General features: G+C 43.3%; 1 protein-coding gene across 1 annotated transcript in view; it reads right to left on the minus strand.

Annotated features, from left to right (window-relative positions):
• Window positions 1-19,766, minus strand: part of LOC124776081 (Down syndrome cell adhesion molecule-like protein Dscam2) — a 197,595-nt gene that overhangs the window by 63,616 nt on the left and 114,213 nt on the right. The window contains exons 10-12 of the mRNA XM_047250924.1: window positions 14,848-15,276; window positions 14,497-14,735; window positions 3,735-3,972 (exon numbers count right to left, since the gene is read on the minus strand). Of these exons, the coding sequence (XP_047106880.1) occupies window positions 3,735-3,972; window positions 14,497-14,735; window positions 14,848-15,276 (906 nt within the window). The remainder of the gene's footprint in view (window positions 1-3,734; window positions 3,973-14,496; window positions 14,736-14,847; window positions 15,277-19,766) is intronic.

Raw genomic sequence — 19,766 nt, forward strand, 5'->3', positions numbered from 1 at the left:
CATCGATATGGGCTTTCGGAGCCGAAAGCCCACTCGTGTAACCTTGTTGACAGAACGACACAAAGCTTTAGGCCTCGCCTGGGCCCGTCAACAGCGACATTCGACTTGAGCCGTGGTAAAATTTGCTGTTTTGAACAGTGCACCGCAGCGCGTTGTGTGAAGCAATCGCCCTTTGTTTCTGGCGGTGGCGCCGCTGTGGCAGTCGCAACTTTGGTGTCTCCCTCTGGTGGAAAAGGGGAAAGGTTGCCTGTTCACGTGCATTTAAGGGGCGCCATGAGCTCGGCAGGGTCCAGATCCTTGAGCGTCATGCACTCCGCCTCGCCTTCCGTATACGTCTCCCGTCCCCCACGCGGATCCTCTATGATCTCATTCCTTTCCCCCATCTGCTCCTATTCCTTGAACATTTCCGCATCCTCTATACCTCCAGCCATCTTGAACCTCCTCACCCCCTGGTGGCTCCTCTCCTCTCCGATCCCCGCCCCCTGCCCCGTCTTCACCATTGTGTCCCTCCTACCCTCCATCTCTACACCCTACATCTCCTTTCCCAAGGTGGCTTCCATCAACTCCCCCTCCCGGATGATGCCCTCTCTCCCTCCATTTATCCCTCCTATCAACTCTGATCCTCACTCCCCCTCCTTTCCTCTGTCCTTGTCCCGGGCTCCCTCTCCCCCCCTTCCATCCTCTTTCTTCCCCACCTCCCCTCTCTTTGCCCCGTTCTCTCCACCGTGTCCTTTTACATTTCCCTCCTCTGCCTCCTCTCATTCCCTCTCACGTCTGCCCTTCTCCTCTTTATTAGTCCTCTCCCTCCTTGGTTTCCCCCCCCTTTTCGTTTTTTCCTCTCCTCCCTCCTTGTTTTTCCCCCTACTCCAGGTTCCCCCCCCCCCCCATCTGCCTTGGGTCGCGAGTGCCATCTTTGTGCCGCCTTTTTCGTGCAGTGTTTTACAGTGTGTTTTTCCAGTGCATGCTCCGTGTTGTGTCTTTTGGGAAGTGTAGCGAACAGCCATCATACTGTCGCTGGGTATGCTTTTTATTACTTGCGAACAGAAACCAGACTGTCGCCATGTTTTTTAATTGTGTGTCTACTGTGTTACTTGTCTGATTCCTATGTCTTTTATCTACATTGCCAACCCCCTTTTGCTTTCTGTTTTAACTTTCCGCAATTTTACGCCATTTTTCACTTTAAATCGCCATTTTATCGCCTGTTTTTCCTTGTTTCTTTCTTCTTCCTTTATTTAAAAAAAGTCTGTAGGCTGTAGAGCAGCGTAGTAAGCTGCTGCCGGCCCGCCGTCTTCGGGGGGAATTGAAAATCAATAAAGAAAAAAAAAACTCGGCAGGGGGTCAGTCTGTCAGTCTCGGCGAGGCTGGTCAGTTGGTCAGCCACGTCAGTGTGGGGTAGTCAGTGTCTGTCTGTCGTCCGGAGTGCTAGTACGCGTTAGGCTGCCAGTCTGCTCGAGTTTGCTCAGGCAATGGGCATTGGCGGTTGGATTGATCGGTTGGTCGGTCGCGCACTGGGACACAAGATGACTTGTCCGTCTTGAGGATTGGTGCATGTGAAGTCTCCACGTCAGTCCAGTGGCCCGCGCCGTATAGCGAGGGGTAGTGCCTTCGTGGCCGACACGAGAGCAACGGGAGTCAACCGACGACATCGGTCTGGCTGGCGCGAGCTGCGACGCCGTGAGACGGGAGTTCGGCTACGCCACGTCTTCGCCAGACATCGCAGTTTATGAAAAGTTAAGTGATTCGTGCTATGTGTTTCATTTACTTGTTAAATTCTATTTGTGTTCTTGGCCAGTCTCTCGTCCCCAGTTTACGAGTACTCGTCTGTCTCTCGTCCGCATTTGTTAGGCAGTTAGTGTCTGTCTGTCGGTCTGCCCTACGTTAATAGCTGCCTCTGTCATGTTTGTCGGATTCGGTGTTAACGAATTTATTGCTTAAGGTGTAAAGGCCGAATTCCTGAAATATGCCGGCCGGAGTGGCCGAGCGGTTCTAGGCGCTACAGTCTGGAACTGCGCGACCGCTACGGTCGCAGGTTCGAACCCTGCCTCGGGCATGGATGTGTGTGTTGTCCTTAGGTTAGTTAGGTTTAAGTAGTTCTAAGTTCTAGGGGACTGCTGACCTCAGAAATTAGGTCCCATAGTGCTCAGAGCCATTTTTTTATCTTGCCTATCATCTTGCGAGGTGGTATATGTGTAATGTAGAGCGTGTTGGTACACTTTATGTAAAACTGCATTTCACGGATTTTATTTAAATGGTATTTTCGGTATATAAAGTTGCCACCCTTCCACCGTAAGAGTCTTTTAAAAAGAAGCTCCACTTTCGGTGGCAAATAATTTTTAATGTGAGTGTTTGGTACCATCTACATCCCACTTACGGGTTGCATAGTTTATGTGTTTGTGTGAATTGTTAAAATTTTTAGTTTAAAGTAATCTGGTGTGTTGCAGATTTGCACCAGTGTAGTCTTCCAGAGGTTGTTGTGAGCGGTCGTGACTACGGCCGTGTTAAAAATTTATTGAAATTTTTTTTTTAAAAATTTGTTTCATCAGTTACCAATTGGCAACTACTTCCACGCTCACATAATGTGATTAAATGTGTTAATGTTCTTGATGAATCGCTAGTAAATAAAGTAAATTCTTAATAAAAGGTTTTGAAAGTAAATTCACGGTTCAGGACTGCTGATGACTGGAAACATGCTGCCTGGTCGAACGAGTCACGTTTCAAATTGTACCGAGTGGATGGACGTACACGGGTATGCAGACAATCTTATGAATCCATGGCGCCTGCATATTTGCAGGGGACTGTTCAAGCTGGTGGAGGCTCTGTAATGATGTGGGGCGTGTGCAGTTACAGTGATATGGGAGCCCTGATGCGTCTAGATACGACTCTGACAGGTGACACACACGTTAGCATCCTGTCTGATCACCTGCATTAATTCATGTCCGTTGTGCATTGCGACTGACTTGGGCAATTCCAGCAGGACAATAAGACACTCTACACGCCCAGAATTGCTACAGAGTGCCTCCAGGAACACTCTTCTGAGTTTAAACATTTCCGATGGCAACCAGACTCCCAGACATGAACATTATTGACCATATCTGGGCTGCCTTGCAACGTGCTGTTCAGAAGAGATCTCCACCCCTTCGTACTTTTACAGATTTATGGACAGCCCTGCAGCATTCACAGTGTCAGTTCCTTCAATCACTACTTCAGACATTAGTCGAGTCCATGCCACGCCGTGTCGCGACACTCCTGCGTGCTCGCGGGGGCCCTACACGAAATTAAGCAGGTGTACCAGTTTCTTTGGCTCTTCAGTGCATAAGAGTGCCATTGTTACCGACTAAGGTACAGAACCCTAAAAATTATTGTAAAAGGAGCAGTTAGCTACCTGATGATGGTATCATGTAGTCCAAGCGCGCCGGATCAACAGATATTGGAAAATAAACATGACCGAAACTGAGAAAGTCTTATATTTATAACTGTAGGTACTATTCAAGTATTTCATTTTCTTATTGCAGGTGAAGGAGAACAGAAATGGTGAGATCAACCCTAAATGCATTCTCTATTGTCTTTAGCTACAACAATTTTTTTTCGCAAACGATTTTAATATTTTGAACATTGGAAAGCATTTTAGACGAATCACTAACGTAAAATGTAAAGTTATTGATAACAACGACATAGCAGAAATGCAAAGTAACACCACGCTTTACGATCCTCAGAGCTCACCAGAGCAGACTCACCGTCTTCATCTGTCATGGCGGTAACTTCTGGGCTCTTGGGACCTGCTCCAGCCTTATTGTACGCCTGTATCAGAACCGTGTACTCTGTGAACTTCTGCAGGTTGGTGAGGAGGCCTTGCAGCGGCATTCCTGGAATTACTTCGAACGTCTTGTAATGGAATGCATCAGAAGAGTTTGTTTTTCTGTAGCCAATGTAGTATCCCAGAATTTCTCCATTTTGAAATTTCTCTTCTGGTGGCTGTAAAGTTGAAAAAAAAGAACTTAGTTATATCATTGATGAGTAAGCTTGTGTAATCAGTGTATGCCACATTCGAAAACTCACTATTTATACAGTTGTTAAGGGCACTTATGCGAAAGGTGAATGCAGGTATGCTAGAGGAATCGCAATGCAAACAGGTTATTGCACTAAGCCTAACGCTAGTGTATTTTTATAAAAGTAGGTACAAATAGTTACTTAAGAAATGCAAAATTAACATTAATCAATGTGGCAGGCAAGCTCCGCTTAGGGCTGAAAAGTAACGGTGGGACCGTGTAAACGCTAAGAAATGGTATGCCGCCATTTTCTCTCTTTCTTGAGAGGGTACCTGTCACCGTACATACCACGCTATCACCCTACTTCACACGGCGAACAAAGAAAGTTGTTTTACCACTCTGGTAGGAATAAAACAACATTTTAAATTATATTGTACATATTGTATAAGGAACATCGGATTTGTTGGAAATTGAAATTCCACTCGACAGCAGTAGTGCCAGAAGTATTTTTCACCCAGTATTTCTATGAATTCGAAGACTTTTCGCGAAATCGGATACGTTTTAATTGATTCCTGGTGAAACGCTGTGTATCATATTAATCAAACGAAAATCGTATTTGCCTTGTTTCACGAACTTTATTATTATTGTATGACCTAGGTTTCGGATTATAAGACCATTGTCCAGTACACAACTGACCCAAAAAATGGAAAACAAGCAAAAATAAACACGCCTAATTCTTAAAGTATCGATTCATGTAGTTGTTGTTGTGGTCTTCAGTCCTGAGACTGGTTTGATGCAGCTCTCCATGCTACTCTATCCTGTGCAAGCTTCTTCATCTCCAAGTACGTACTGCAACCTACATCCTTCTGAATCTGATTAGTGTATAGATCTCTTGGTCTCCCTCTACGATTTTTACCCTCCACGCTGCCCTCCAATGCTAAATTTGTGATCCCTTGATGCCTCAAAACATGTTCTACCAACCGATCCCTTCTTCTAGTCAAGTTGTGCCACAAACTTCTCTTCTCCCCAATCCTATTCAATACCTCCTCATTAGTTACGTGATCTACCCACCTTATCTTCAGCATTCTTCTGTAGCACCACATTTCGAAAGCTTTCACTTCCATACATGGCTACACTTCATACAAATACTTTCAGAAACGACTTCCTGACCCTTAAATCTATACTCGATGGTAACAAATTTCTCTTCTTCAGAAACGATTTCCTTGCCATTGCCAGTCTACATTTTATATCCTCTCTACTTCGACCATCATCAGTTATTTTACTCCCTAAATATCAAAACCCCTTTACTACTTTAAATGTCTCATTTCCTAATCTAATCCCCTCAGCATCACCCGATTTAATGTGACTACATTCCATTATCCTCGTTTTGCTTTTGTTGATGTTCATCTTATATCCTTCTTTCAAGACACTGTCCATTCCGTTCAACTGCTCTTCCAAGTCCTTTGCTGTCTGACAGAATTACAATGTCATCGGCGAACTTCAAAGTTTTTACTTCTTCTCCATGAATATTAATACCTACTCCGAATTTTTCTTTTGTTTCCTTTACTGCTTGCTCAATATACAGATTGAATAACATTGGGGAGAGGCTACATCCTTGTCTCACTCCTTTCCCAACCACTGCTTCCCTTTCATGCCCCTCGACTCTTATAACTGCCATCTGGTTTCTGTACAAATTGTAAATAGCCTTTCGCTCCCTGTATTTTACCCCTGCCACCTTCAGAATTTGAAAGAGAGTATTCCAGTTAACGTTGTCAAAAGCTTTCTCTAAGTCTACAAATGCTAGAAACGTAGGTTTGCCTTTTCTTAATCTTTCTTCTAAGATAAGTCGTAAGGTTAGTATTGCCTCACCTGTTCCAACATTTCTATGGAATCCAAACTGATCTTCCCCGAGGTCCGCCTCTACCAGTTTTTCCATTCGTCTGTAAAGAATCCGCGTTAGTATTTTGCAGCTGTGACTTATTAAACTGATAGTTCGGTAATTTTCACATCTGTCAACACCTGCTTTGTTTGGGATTGGAATTATTATATTCTTCTTGAAGTCTGTGGGTATTTCGCCTGTCTCATACATCTTGCTCACCAGATGGTAGAGTTTTGTCATGACTGGCTCTCCCAAGGCCATCAGTAGTTCTAATGGAATGTTGTCTACTCCCGGGGCCTTGTTTCGACTCAGGTCTTTCAGTGCTCTGTCAAACTCTTCACGCAGTATCTTATCTCCCATTTCATCTTCATCTACATCGTCTTCCATTTCCATAATATTGTCCTCAAGTACATCGCTCTTGTATAAACCCTCTATATACTCCTTCCACCTTTCTGCCTTCCCTTCTTTGCTTAGAACTGGGTTGCCATCTGAGCTCTTGATATTCATACAAGTGGTTCTCTTCTCTCCAAAGGTCTCTTTAATTTTTCTGTAGGCAGTATCTATCTTACCCCTAGTGAGACAAGCCTCTACATCCTTACATTTGTCCTCTAGCAATCCCTGCTTAGCCATTTTGCACTTCCTGTCGATTCATGATAAATCATAAAAAGTTGTCTCTGTTGCCAAATTTAACACAGATACATTTACAGCCTACAGGTTTCATTGCGACATTATTTACAGTAACTATGAACAAATATATACTGCCTTGGTGCTCCGTGCACAGGAATGAGAATTTGTGTTATAATCTAATTATGGATGAAAGCAACAAGGTTGTTCTCCTATATAGAAGTCGTAAGGTGTCTAAAAGAGGTGAATAACTGAACTGAGTTTCCTCATTCAATAGTGAAGATGGGGATACACATCTGTTTTTTTCCTAGTATTCCTGATTGACTGAGCTTTGTACCGTTTCCCTCCGTATGTAAAACTTTTGCATCTCTTATTTATTTATGGTTTTGGTTTAAGCAATGTTCGGCGAAGGAAGAATCAGTCTTCTATAATTTGCAGCTTTACCGTACAATTAATTCACCATAGAAGTTGAAAACATTTCCATCTGGAAACAGACTGACAGCGGCTATTTTATTTATCTTTGGAATTCGTACGATCGCCTGCCACTCAGACGAAGTGATACATCCTGATTAATGTCATAGTTTTTCATACTGTACAGATGCCAATTTTCTGAGAATTTAGCTCGAACTAGGCAAACTATAAGCCACTGTAGAATAATGGTTACTTTGAGTAACTTGTGTGCGTTTAACAAGGGGACCACCCACCTCGTCATCACTGATGTTGTCCAAATGTATGGTAATATGCATGGCTTGACCAGAAATGAAGACGACAGAAGTGGAAGCTCTAGATGACAAAGAATTAAGAAAGAAATAGCATTTTTGATGTATGAGCCATTTGTGTTTTGGTAGCTTCCAGCTAGCGGGTGAAGCAGCGGAAATAGTGCAGAACAATAATCTGAGGGTCGTAGTTGAAGCTCCTTGCTGAAATTTACTTTTATCTTAATTTTTTTACGTTACATACACTGCAAATAAATCTAAATAATGCTCAATATATCGTAGCTATTAAAAGTTTCATAAAAGACATAAAAAAGACAAGGAAAATTTGGGATCGCAAATAAATTTACAGTATGGGATTATATGGCGTATACAAGAATTTCGTATGTAAAAGGACATAATTTTATTACTTTACAGCTGATGATATTCGAGTGCTGAGGTAATATTCATCGGAAAAGCAAGGGAAGCAATAATTTTTTCGGCGTCTTGCACCTGTTTCAAACTCCGCAGTTTTGCAGCTACGTGGTCGTTTGAAAGTTTCTACAGATAAATAACCTTGGTTTCATATTCATAAAAAATTCTCACTCAGCGCATAGTTTGGCAGCAAATCACTCGTAATGCATTATTTCGCTAAATACTGGCGATGATAGCTACTGTTCTACAATGAAATATGTTTTAAGTCTTCTCGGTATGTGCTTCTGTTTATTTCTCGATGAAGTAAGAGCAGCCTTTTTCACAAATTCTTTACCTGACGAAAGAAATACGCACCGCAGAGATGCATTAGATGCCGAGGGCTGCTCGAAGACGAAAGTAAACTAACGGAATACCTTACGCTGTACGCTTTTATTACCATTCCTTCTTGGAATGTTACTTGCAGAGTCCACGAGTCCAGATTCCTCGTGGACGCTGTAAGTACAATCCTCTCTTGGAAATTCATTTACAATCTCAACTCTCCTCTGCCTTTCCTTTTCTTGCCTTTTATGAAAATATTAAATGCAATATATTGAGCATTATTTCCGACTATTGGCAGTGTAAGTATCGTAAAAATTGAAAATAAAAGAAAGTTTGAACATAGGGGCTTGAAGCCACGACCCTCAGATTTCCGCAGCACCGATCGGTGTCTGAATCCTACGTTAACATAAATGGCTCGTGGCTCCCCCAACCAGCGCCAAAACGACTATTCTTTTTTCTAAACCCTTGGCCATCAGGGTCTCCCACTTCCACCACTTTCATTTCTGGCCAAGTTCTTTATATACCATAAATTTTGAGGAAATCGGTGACGACGAGTAGACGCGGTCCCTTGTAAGTGTTTCTGTGTGCAAGAATGTAAATACGAAATTACTTTAATCATTAAGCTAATTCCATCATTCCTGCAGTTTTGGTACACAAAACTATCCATTCCTTTAAGAAGAGATTCATTCATTCTCTTGTATCTATGAATACATAATGTTAATATTTGGGCACCATAAGATTTTTACTTTGTAGCGTCATAAATTCTCTCTGAACAAAACATACAAAAAAACATAGCCAAGTATAATATTAAGTTATATGTCTTGTAAACAACAGCATAAATTTTATCAATCTAACTTACGAAAGTTCTTTAATAATGCCATTTAAATAAAACTTGGACTTATTTTCACGTTACTTTGACATTCTGACACTTTTGAGAAATAATTATTTAGACACATTGTTGTGGAAAATATGTGTTTCAATATGTTGTCGGTTATCCATTCTTTTGCATCATTTCTTTAAAACGCTGCGGTGTACTGCTAATGATGTTTTTTAAATAGTCAGTACACAGACCGTGCCACTCTTCTTTTAATCGACGTTTCACAGTTTCTTTGGAAGGTAATGGTGTGTTTTAATACGTCCTCCCTCCACATTCTTAATACGTTGAGGTCAGGTGATTGAGGTGGTGGTTGTGAGACTTTCGGGAAATTGTACAACAAATATCTCTGCACAATTCGAGCCTTAGGTTTCCGGTCATTTTCCTAGTAAAATTTGAACGTATTTGATATTCCCATTTTTTCCAGCATATTTGCGTAAAATGCAGTTTAATGTGTTCAGATATATTTTTCCGTAACATTGACGATGAACACTAATTCACCTGGTCCAAATGTAGATATATTGCCCCAGAGAAGAACAGTGCCACCTCCACGCTTTACGGTCGAGTTAACAATTGTGACTTTAAATACTTCATTCTCCTTCCGGCGCCACCACCCTTCGTCCATCTGACGCAGAAATCGTCGGTGGAAATGACATTTCTCCACCATGTTTCTTCCTTCGTAATAAGCTCTTTAGCGAAGTCCCATCTCTTCCTTCGATTTTGTTGATTCACGTACGGATCTTTCTAGCCACTCTTCCATTGCAGCGACTTCCCTCAATGCTCTGCGAATCGTCTGAGGATGTACAATGCCTTCTTTCCAGTCTCGTTTAGAATCTCACTTGCTAATTTGGGCGCACTGAGTGCACTTTTCTTCTTTAATTTTCGCATTACGAGGGTTGCACAGAAAGTAATGCACCGCATTTTTTTCTTCAACAATTTTTTATTGCCCATGAGAATTACACACACGAAAGAACGGTTTTTTATCTACATATCTTATGTTTCCACGTAATCTCTATCCCGTTCTATGGCCTTCCTCTAGCGCGAAACAAAGGCGTGTATGCCCTGTCGGTACCAATCGTTGTCCGAGTGGCGCAATTGCATCTACACTTCCTTTTCTGATTGACAGATGCAGCGCCAACGGCCGAGTCGTAATGCGTCTGTCCTGGCGAATGACAACATCAGCTCAGTGCAACATGTCAGGTGTGACAGCCTGGATGGTAGCTGTTGATGTACTTTTCGGGATGTGAGGTCGTGGTCCAAGAACTTTTCTGCTCCTTATGTTTCGTCCAGGCTGCGCTGGACTTCCTCAGAGTCGGCAAGACTCAGCGGAGCAGCGCCTCTGAGGAAGTCCAGCGCAGCCTGGACGAAACGTAAGGAGCAGAAAAGTTCTTGGACCACGACCTCACATCCCGAAAAGTACATCAACAGCTATGTCATCCGGTCGTGAAAGCCTTCATTCTACAGCCTGGATGGTCTCCTCGACCGCTGCAAATCGTGCAGCTCCGACGAACAGCCTTTGTGATGACCTCATCCTCCGTGCCTAGCGACTAACTGAACTTCTGTCGACAGTAAATGCTCAACAGACTTTGCACTAGCGTTTGTGAATATTCCCCACAGTTTCTTTCTCTGCGGAGAGAAATTCAATGACACTGCAGCTACGCTATCTTTCAGAAGTGACGGAAACTAGGCGTACTCACTTAGGAGACTTCAACTACGAGGGCAGTTCAATAAGTAATGCAACACATTTTTTTTCTCGGCCAATTTTGCTTGAAAAAACCGGAAATTTCTTGTGAAATATTTTCAAACATTCCCGCTTCGTCTCGTATAGTTTCATTGACTTCCGACAGGTGGCAGCGCTGTACGGAGCTGTTAAAATGGCGTCTGTAACGGATGTGCGTTGCAAACAACGGGCAGTGATCGAGTTTCTTTTGGCGGAAAACCAGGGCATCTCAGATATTCATAGGCGCTTGCAGAATGTCTACGGTGATCTGGCATTGGACAAAAGCACGGTGAGTCGTTGGGCAAAGCGTGTGTCATCATCGCTGCAAGGTCAAGCAAGACTGTCTGATCTCCCGCGTGCGGGCCGGCCGTGCACAGCTGTGACTCCTGCAATGGCGGAGCGTGCGAACACACTCGTTCGAGATGATCGACGGATCACCATCAAACAACTCAGTGCTCAACTTGACATCTCTGTTGGTAGTGCTGTCACAATTGTTCACCAGTTGGGATATTCAAAGGTTTGTTCCCGCTGGGTCCCTCGTTGTCTAACCGAACATCATAAAGAGCAAAGGAGAACCATCTGTGCGGAATTGCTTGCTCGTCATGTGGCTGAGGGTGACAGTTTCTTGTCAAAGATTGTTACAGGCGATGAAACACGGGTTCATCACTTCGAACCTGAAACAAAACGGCAATCAATGGAGTGGCGCCACACCCACTCCCCTACCAAGAAAACGTTTAAAGCCATACCCTCAGCCGGTAAAGTCATGGTTACAGTCTTCTGGGACGCTGAAGGGGTTATTCTGTTCGATGTCCTTCCCCATGGTCAAACGATCAACTCTGAAGTGTATTGTGCTACTCTTCAGAAATTGAAGAAACGACTTCAGCGTGTTCATAGGCACAAAAATCTGAACGAACTTCTCCTTCTTCATGACAACGCAAGACCTCACACAAGTCTTTGCACCCGAGAGGAGCTCACAAAACTTCAGTGGACTGTTCTTCCTCATGCACCCTACAGCCCCGATCTCGCACCGTCGGATTTCCATATGTTTGGCCCAATGAAGGACGCAATCCGTGGGAGGCACTACGCGGATGATGAAGAAGATATTGATGCAGTACGACGTTGGCTCCGACATCGACCAGTGGAATGGTACCGTGCAGGCATACAGGCCCTCATTTCAAGGTGGCGTAAGGCCGTAGCATTGAATGTAGATTACGTTGAAAAATAGTGTTGTGTAGCTAAAAGACTGGGGAATAACCTGGTGTATTTCAATGCTGAATAAAACAACCCCTGTTTCAGAAAAAAAATGTGTTGCATTACTTATTGAACTGCCCTCGTAATATATACGTAGCGTTTCGATGCGTAGCATTGTTTTCGGTTGAGAAAAAAATGCGGTGCATTACTTTCTGGTCAACCCTCGTAGATTCCTCTTGTCACGAGCATCCAACTTAGTTGGTTGGTCCTTACGATGTTTAGAATCTATACGGTCCTCGTTTATGAACCTTATGATGATAGCTGGCACAGTACTGCTGCTCTTGTTGAGCATGGCAGAAGTTTGTCTATATGATTTCCCTTTGGCCTTACGAAAAATTAATAGTTCTCGTATATCAAAAGTGGTATTAGTTTTGCGTGACAATTTACCGTCTGGAAAGTCGAACGCGCTGTAGGTGAATACTGCGCTCTAACTCAGAGTATGTAACTTGGCGTGAACGATCAAACCAGGTGCTACACTGCCGGCTGTCCGAATATTATAGTAACTTGAAAATACGCTCATGCTCATAAATGAAGGGTAATGCAGAAAGTGGTGCCACACAACGTGGCATTACACAAAACTGGCGCTAATAACGTAGGCACATAGGGAACATACGCGACACAGATCTGTAAGTCCAGGTATTGGTGATAAGCTGAGAAAACCGTCCTGAAACACATGTGCTACAAAACGCCACTGTTTCCTGCCCATGTACCCCGACATCAATATGGGATATGTTCATGCGCATGTACACAGGCCGCACAACGTGTTGGCATACTCTGGATCAGGTGGTCGAGCAGGTGCTGGGGTATAGCCTCCCATTCTTGCACTAGTGCCTGTCGGAGCTCCTGAAGTGTCCTAGGGGTTTGAAGACGTGCAGCGATACGTCAACCGAGAGCATCCCGGACGTGCTCGATGGGGTTTAGGTCTGGAGAACAGGCAGGCCACTCCATTCGCCTGATATCTTCTGTTTCAAGGTACTCCTCCACGATGGCAGCTCGGTGGGGCCGAGCGTTATCATCCATCAGGAGGAAGGTGGGGCGCACTGCACCTCTGAAAAGGCGGATATACTGGTGCAAAATGACGTCCCGATACACCCGGCCTGTTCGTCCCTCTCTAAAGACATCCGGGGGTGTAAGTGCACCAATAATAATCCCACCCCACACCATCAAACCACGACCTCCATACAGGTCCCTTACAAGGACATTATGGGGTTGGTATCTGGTTCCTGGTTCACGGCAGATGAAAACACGGTGAGAATCACTGTTCAGACTATACCTGGATTCGTCCGTGAACATAAACTGAGACCACTGTTCCAATGACCATGTACTGTGTTCTTGACACCAGGCTTTACGGGCTCTCCTGTGACCAGGGGTCAGTGGAATACACCTTGCAGGTCTGTGGGCGAATAAACCACGTCTGTTCAGTCGTCTGTATTCTGTGTGTCTGGAGAAAACCGTTCCAGTGGCTGCGGTAAGGTTCCAAGTAATGCTACCTGCAGTACTCCGTGGCCGTCTGCGGGCACTGATGGTGAGATATGTCTTCTTGCGTTGTTGTACACTGTGGGCGTCCTGTACTGTAGTGCCTGGACACGTTTCATGTCTGCTGGAATCGTTGCCACAATCTTGAGATCACACTTTGTGGCACACGGAGGACCCGTGCTACGGCCTGCTGTGTTTGACCAGCCTCCAGTCGTCCTAGTATTCTAGCCCCCATAACGTCATCAATATGTGTTCTTTGAGCCATTTTCAATACACAATCACCATTAGCACGTTGCAAAACGTCTGCAAACTTACTCGCTGCACCGTACTCTCACATGGAGCAACACACCTATGCGTATGTGAACTGCTGCCAGCGGCACCGTGCGACGACCGCAGGTCAAATGCACCGCATGGTCATACCCCGAAGTGATTTATGTGGTGTCACCGCCAGACACCACACTTGCTAGGTGGTAGCCTTTTAAATCGGCCGCGGTCCGCTAGTATACGACGGACCCGCGTGTCGCCACTGTCAGTAATTGCAGACCGAGCGCCGCCACACGGCAGGTCTAGAGAGACGTACTGGCACTCGCCCCAGTTGTACAGCCGACGTTCATAGCTACAGCTCACTGACAACTACGCTCTCATTTGCCGAGACGATAGTTAGCATAGCCTTCAGCTACAATTGCTACGACCGAGGAAGGCGCCATAATCCTTTGCTATATATATTGTGGTTATAACATGTATCATCAAGAGCGATGTTCTACAAATGTGGATTAGAGTTAAGTATTCCAGAAGCTACGTACTTTTCTTTATAGCATTCATTACGTATCCTGTTTCAGACCTCACGCCAGCCTGCGTGAGTTTAAACGCGTGCCTTTCGGTTACCCGTCACTGTGGACTGGCTGTCTTGTCAGTCGACAACAATTTAAACCCGGAAACCGCCCAACAGAGCGTTGTTTCACCATGTATCAGCATTATTGTTAATTTATGAGCATGAGTGTGGAATGGTGTTTTATTTAAAGGGTATTATTCAACAAATGTTTTTTGTTGTGTAAAAAATGCTATTACTTATTGAATACTATTACTTACTGGACATTTACCTCTAATATTTTTATCTAGTTAATAATGAAGTTATGATGCTTCAAAGCAAAAATCTGATAGTGTGCAAATATTAACGCTACTCACTGTATCTCTTTGCTTTCAGTACATTGCTCCCTAGGCGTTTTAAACTTGGAACGTACCTTCCATGTAACAAAAAGACTCTCTGAACTTTTCGTCCTAGCTTTCACATCCCTGGGTGGGGATTCAGGGGGCTCCTCCATTGTGGTGACCGAGAGCGCTCTGGTCGCATTGGACGTTCCCACGGAGTTACTAGCGAGGGCCCTGAACTGGTAAACTCGGGCGGGCAGAAGGCCAGACACGGTCACATTTTGCTGGCCTCCTTGCACCAGCACCTGGGCAACATTCCAATGCCATGTAACTGCCAACAGACACACAAACTGGAAGAAATTACACAACAATGTCAGTCACGATGAGATTCCGCAAAAAATCTTCAAACGCTAGAGCACGCTAACAGTTCGGCGACCACATACCTGAAGCGTTCTTGTACTGGACCACGTAGTGCGTTATGCGGCTGTTCCCGTCGTACGGCTGTTCCCAGCTCAGACTCACACTGCGACTACTGTAGTTGGAAACGTGGAAGTTCAGCGGAGTGTCTGGCGGCTCTTGAACTACCAGCAGAATTTCTGATCTGTCTGTCCCGTACTTGTTCGACGCGACACAAACAAAATGTGTCGTATCCTTTCGCTCTACGCGTTTGAATTCCAGTTTGGATGTCATTCCATTACGTGTTGCTATCTCTTCTGCAGTAACTCTTTCGTGACGAGTAGCATCAAAAGGGTGGCCATTCTGAAACCAGTTTATGGTGACAGGTTTGTCCCCATCGGCGGTACAGTCAAGCGTTGCTGAACTTCCTTTGACCGCTGTGATATTTTGAAACGGTCTATGAAATCTTGCCGGCACTGAAAATAAAGTAAAATACCTAGTTACTTCAATGTATTTAGACCATTACGAAATGAATGTAATTGCTAGAGAATATATCTGAATATACCTGTTGCAGCAATGTGGTAGTTGCCAGAAAGGAGTTAATGTATTGTATGTTGTTCATAGCAGGTATGAAATATGGCTCGTTCAGACATTCAAGAACATACACTTATACACACACGGAACCACGTAAATATAAAATTTCATTGTTTTTAGAGCACATGAAATGTTCCTAAAGGCATGTAATTTGCTATCCAGTTTTAAGGTTGCTTGATATAAATAATGTAACATGTGCTACAGTTAAGCATTTATATATAGGGTGATCCAATTGTTCATACAGACAAACTGTGAAAGACAGAAACACATTGCGCATCTCACTTGAAGAGAAAGGACCAAAGCTTTATGTTCGCTCAGACACTCAACGTAAGCACGATGTCAATAGAGCGAAAAACCAGTCCAAGTTGAAAAGATTTCATTTTTCATTCTATGTCTGGTTTCGGGCCGAAACCCATTTTCAAATCAAACTACAGGGCAGAAAACAAAATTTACACTCATGCGTAATACATTTATTACCAAATTCTTAAGCATATGCCAAAGATATAGAACACCTCGTTTTAAACTTACATAAAATCGAAACTGCCATATCTGAAGATGTCAACAAAACGTGTTATGTACAGTCACAATGGATACACATAACTGGCAGTTCATTTCTTCCTCTGTCCTAAGAAAACCTCGGGAAGGGGGCGCCCTGTCAGGATATAGGATACATGTATTTATTTATTAAAATGTTCTCCAGCCATCAAGAATACACTAGCTCATACAATAACCACAGAATTCCACAATAAAAGTAATACTCTTTTAAAATCTTTACTAAAAAGAGTCCAATACTTAAAATCACTGACCAGTAGTACGCATCAGCGCCACATACGGCGCATATTACAAAATTGTATGCCTTACTGACAAATAAAAGCCATTAAACGTAAAACCGTGCAAGCCAACAATAAAATTACGACCTTTTTAAATCCTCTACCAAAAAACTATTTAAAACCACTGCACAGTAAAACACAAGAGCACCACATACGGCGCATATTACAAAGTTGCATGCCACGTAGGCACATAAAAATAATTAAATGTGTACAGCGTCAAAAGTATTAAAAAAGAACAGATCCTTCTAAATCTATACCAAAAAGAGTCAGTAACCAGTAATACACAGCGCTGCTGTGCGTCACTGGTTAGTGATTTTTAGTGTTTGGCTCCTTTTGGCAGAGATTTTCAATGAGTATTACTTTTATTATGGACTTTTATGGTTACTGTACGAACTGTTATACTCTTGATAATAAATAAATAAAAAAAGGTTTTTAGATTAAAAACAGCCGACCCGTTGCAAAGGATAAAGTAGTCTTTACCTAGGTTTCGATAAGTTTAAACCTATCTTCTTCAGAAGTCGGCAGTATTATATTAACATACTGCCGACTTCTGAAGAAGATAGGTTTAAACTTATCGAAACCTAGGTAAAGACTACTTTATCCTTTGCAACGGGTCGGCTGTTTTTAATCTAATTACGTGGAACCGTTGCTGTTACGCAGCTATGTTTAAAATAAAAAAAAAAGGTTTCCTATATCCTGATAGGGCGCCCCCTTCCGGAAGTTTCCTTACGACAGAGGAAGGAATAAACTGCCAGTTATCTGTATGCACTGTGAATGTATATTACACTTTTTGTTGACATCTTTAGAAATGCCAGTGTCGACTTTATGGAAGTTTAAAACGATATGTGCTGTATCTTTGGCATATGCTTAAGAATTTGGTGATAACTGCATTATGCATGAGTGTACATTTGGTTTTCTGCACTGTGGGTTAATTTGAAAATGGGTCTCGGCCCGAAACTAGTCATCGTATAAAAAATAAAATATTTGCAACTTGGACTGGTTTTAGTTCTATTGATTAACAGAAGTTTCTGACCCAAGTTACTCTAGCATGCTGAAAGTTCATAAGCTCAAAGAGTTGGTCGAGAAGCATCGGAAAGTTAGTCCATTTCATTCCTTACATGATTCAACAGGTCCCTATTTATTGAACCGACAGCTTCAACAGTACGATTTCTCAGATCTTGAGAAGTAGCTGCCATAGTTGGGACAAAGACTCATCTTTTATGCACCACCACAGAAAAAAAGTAAGGTCTGATGCTTGGTAACACGGGAGGCCTAAAGCAATGAACAAAATCTTGTTGCCTACCTGTTCGAATCCAATATTGTGGGAAGGTGTTGTTCAGATAACGCCGTACCTCAAGATGAAATTAAGGCGGGGCGCCATCATGCATAAAAATGAAAGCATTGGAACCCTTGTGAAGTTCAGGAAACAACTAGTTTTGCAGCATATCCAAGTATGACATTCCTGCTACAGTTTCCTCCGCAAAAAAGAAAAGTCCATAAATTTTGTGAACAGAAATGGCACAAAACATATTCAGTGTCGGAGAGTCTCTTTCATGTTTGACGAGGATGCCAGGATACTTCCCTTACTCTTGCACTGTGGAGTTTACTTTCCCCGATAGATGAAACGCCGATTCGCCTGAAAAGATGAGGCGTTGGGATAAAGTGTCCTCTGCCATATCCTGGAGAACTGAAATGCAAAATTTGTACCTTCTATCGTGGTCGCGGGGACGCAGTTGCTCCAGTAACTGCAACTTGTATGGCTTCACCTGCAGGCGTCGTTGCAGGACACGCCACACTGCTGTTTGAGAAAGTTGAAGTTCCTGGTGTGCCCGTCTTGTGGACTTCCGAGGGTGCCGTGTGAACGCATCTCGGATACGCTCGAGATTTTCGTCAGTCGTTCGTGTCCGACTAGCACCCTTCCCCTTTGCATATGCAACCAGTTTCCAAGAATTTGTTGTACCAGTCATAAATCTAGTAGCGCAGAGGCAGCTTCTTGCTAAATTGATCACGGAATCCACGTTGCACTTGAACAATGGGTTGACTTCGCCCAGATTCCAACACATATAATGATTTCTCTTGTGGTGTAGTCGACATCTTTGCTACACACAGACAACAGCGCAGATTTGTCAAAACTTCTTCTGTACGGTTACTTCAGCAGTGTGGTTCTATCTTTTGTTGCTTGTATGTAATAAACAACTGAAATCTGTTCTTCCTTTTTGAATCACGATGTAGTGAGGACGACAAGCCAGCTTAGATCAACGATAGGTGTTATTTATTGTGTCTGTCGGGTATGAACATCAAAAAGATTCAAATGGCTCTGAGCACTATGGGACTTAACATCTGAGGTCATCAGTCCCCTAGAACTTAGAACTACTTAAACCTAACTAACCTAAGGACATCACACACACCCATTCCCGAGGCAGGACTCGAACCTGCGACCGTAGCGGTCGCGCGTTTCCTGACTGAAACGCCTAGAACCGCATGACCACACTGGCCGGCTATGAACATCATTTTTAGACTTCAAGCTATATTTTTAAATGTAGCAAGCTGTATGAAACTGAAACTGTTCACGAAAATAACACACTGAATCCTTGTAACAAAAGAGAAAATTGGTTACTGTGAAAAAGACATTCACAAAATTTTAATAATCAACTCGAAAAAAATATAGAAACGTAATTAAATTTTTTTCCTGATGGTACAGGGTTGTAGCCTCTCCCCGATGTTATTCAATCTGTATATTGAGCAAACACTAACGGAAACAAAAGAAAAATTCGGAGTAGGGATTAAAATCCATGGAGAAGAAGTTAAAACTTTGAGGTTCGCCGATGACATTGTAATTCTGTCAGAGACAGCAAGGGACTTGGAAGGGCAGTTGAACGGAATGGACAGTGTCTTGAAAGGAGGATATAAGATGAACATCAACAAAAGCAAAACGAGGATAATGGAATCTAGTCGAATTAAGTCGGGTGTTGCTGAGGGAATTAGATCAGGAAATGAAACACTTAAAGCAGTAAAGAAGTTTTGCTATTTGGGGAACAAAATAACTGATGATGGTCGAAGCAGAGAGGATATAAAATGTAGACTGGAAATGGCAAGGAAAGCGTTTCTGAAGAAGAGAAATTTGTTAACATTGAGTATAGATTTAAGTGTCAGGAAGTCGTTTCTGAAAGTATTTGTATGGAGTGTAGCCATGTATGGAAGTGAAACATGGACGATAAATACACTCCTGGAAATTGAAATAAGAACACCGTGAATTCATTGTCCCAGGAAGGGGAAACTTTATTGACACATTCCTGGGGTCAGATACATCACATGATCACACTGACAGAACCACAGGCACATAGACACAGGCAACAGAGCATGCACAATGTCGGCACTAGTACAGTGTATATCCACCTTTCGCAGCAATGCAGGCTGCTATTCTCCCATGGAGACGATCGTAGAGATGCTGGATGTAGTCCTGTGGAACGGCTTGCCATGCCATTTCCACCTGGCGCCTCAGTTGGACCAGCGTTCGTGCTGGACGTGCAGACCGCGTGAGA

The sequence above is a fragment of the Schistocerca piceifrons genome, chromosome 2, assembly GCF_021461385.2.
Source record: "Schistocerca piceifrons isolate TAMUIC-IGC-003096 chromosome 2, iqSchPice1.1, whole genome shotgun sequence".
Taxonomy (NCBI): Eukaryota; Metazoa; Arthropoda; class Insecta; order Orthoptera; family Acrididae; genus Schistocerca; species Schistocerca piceifrons.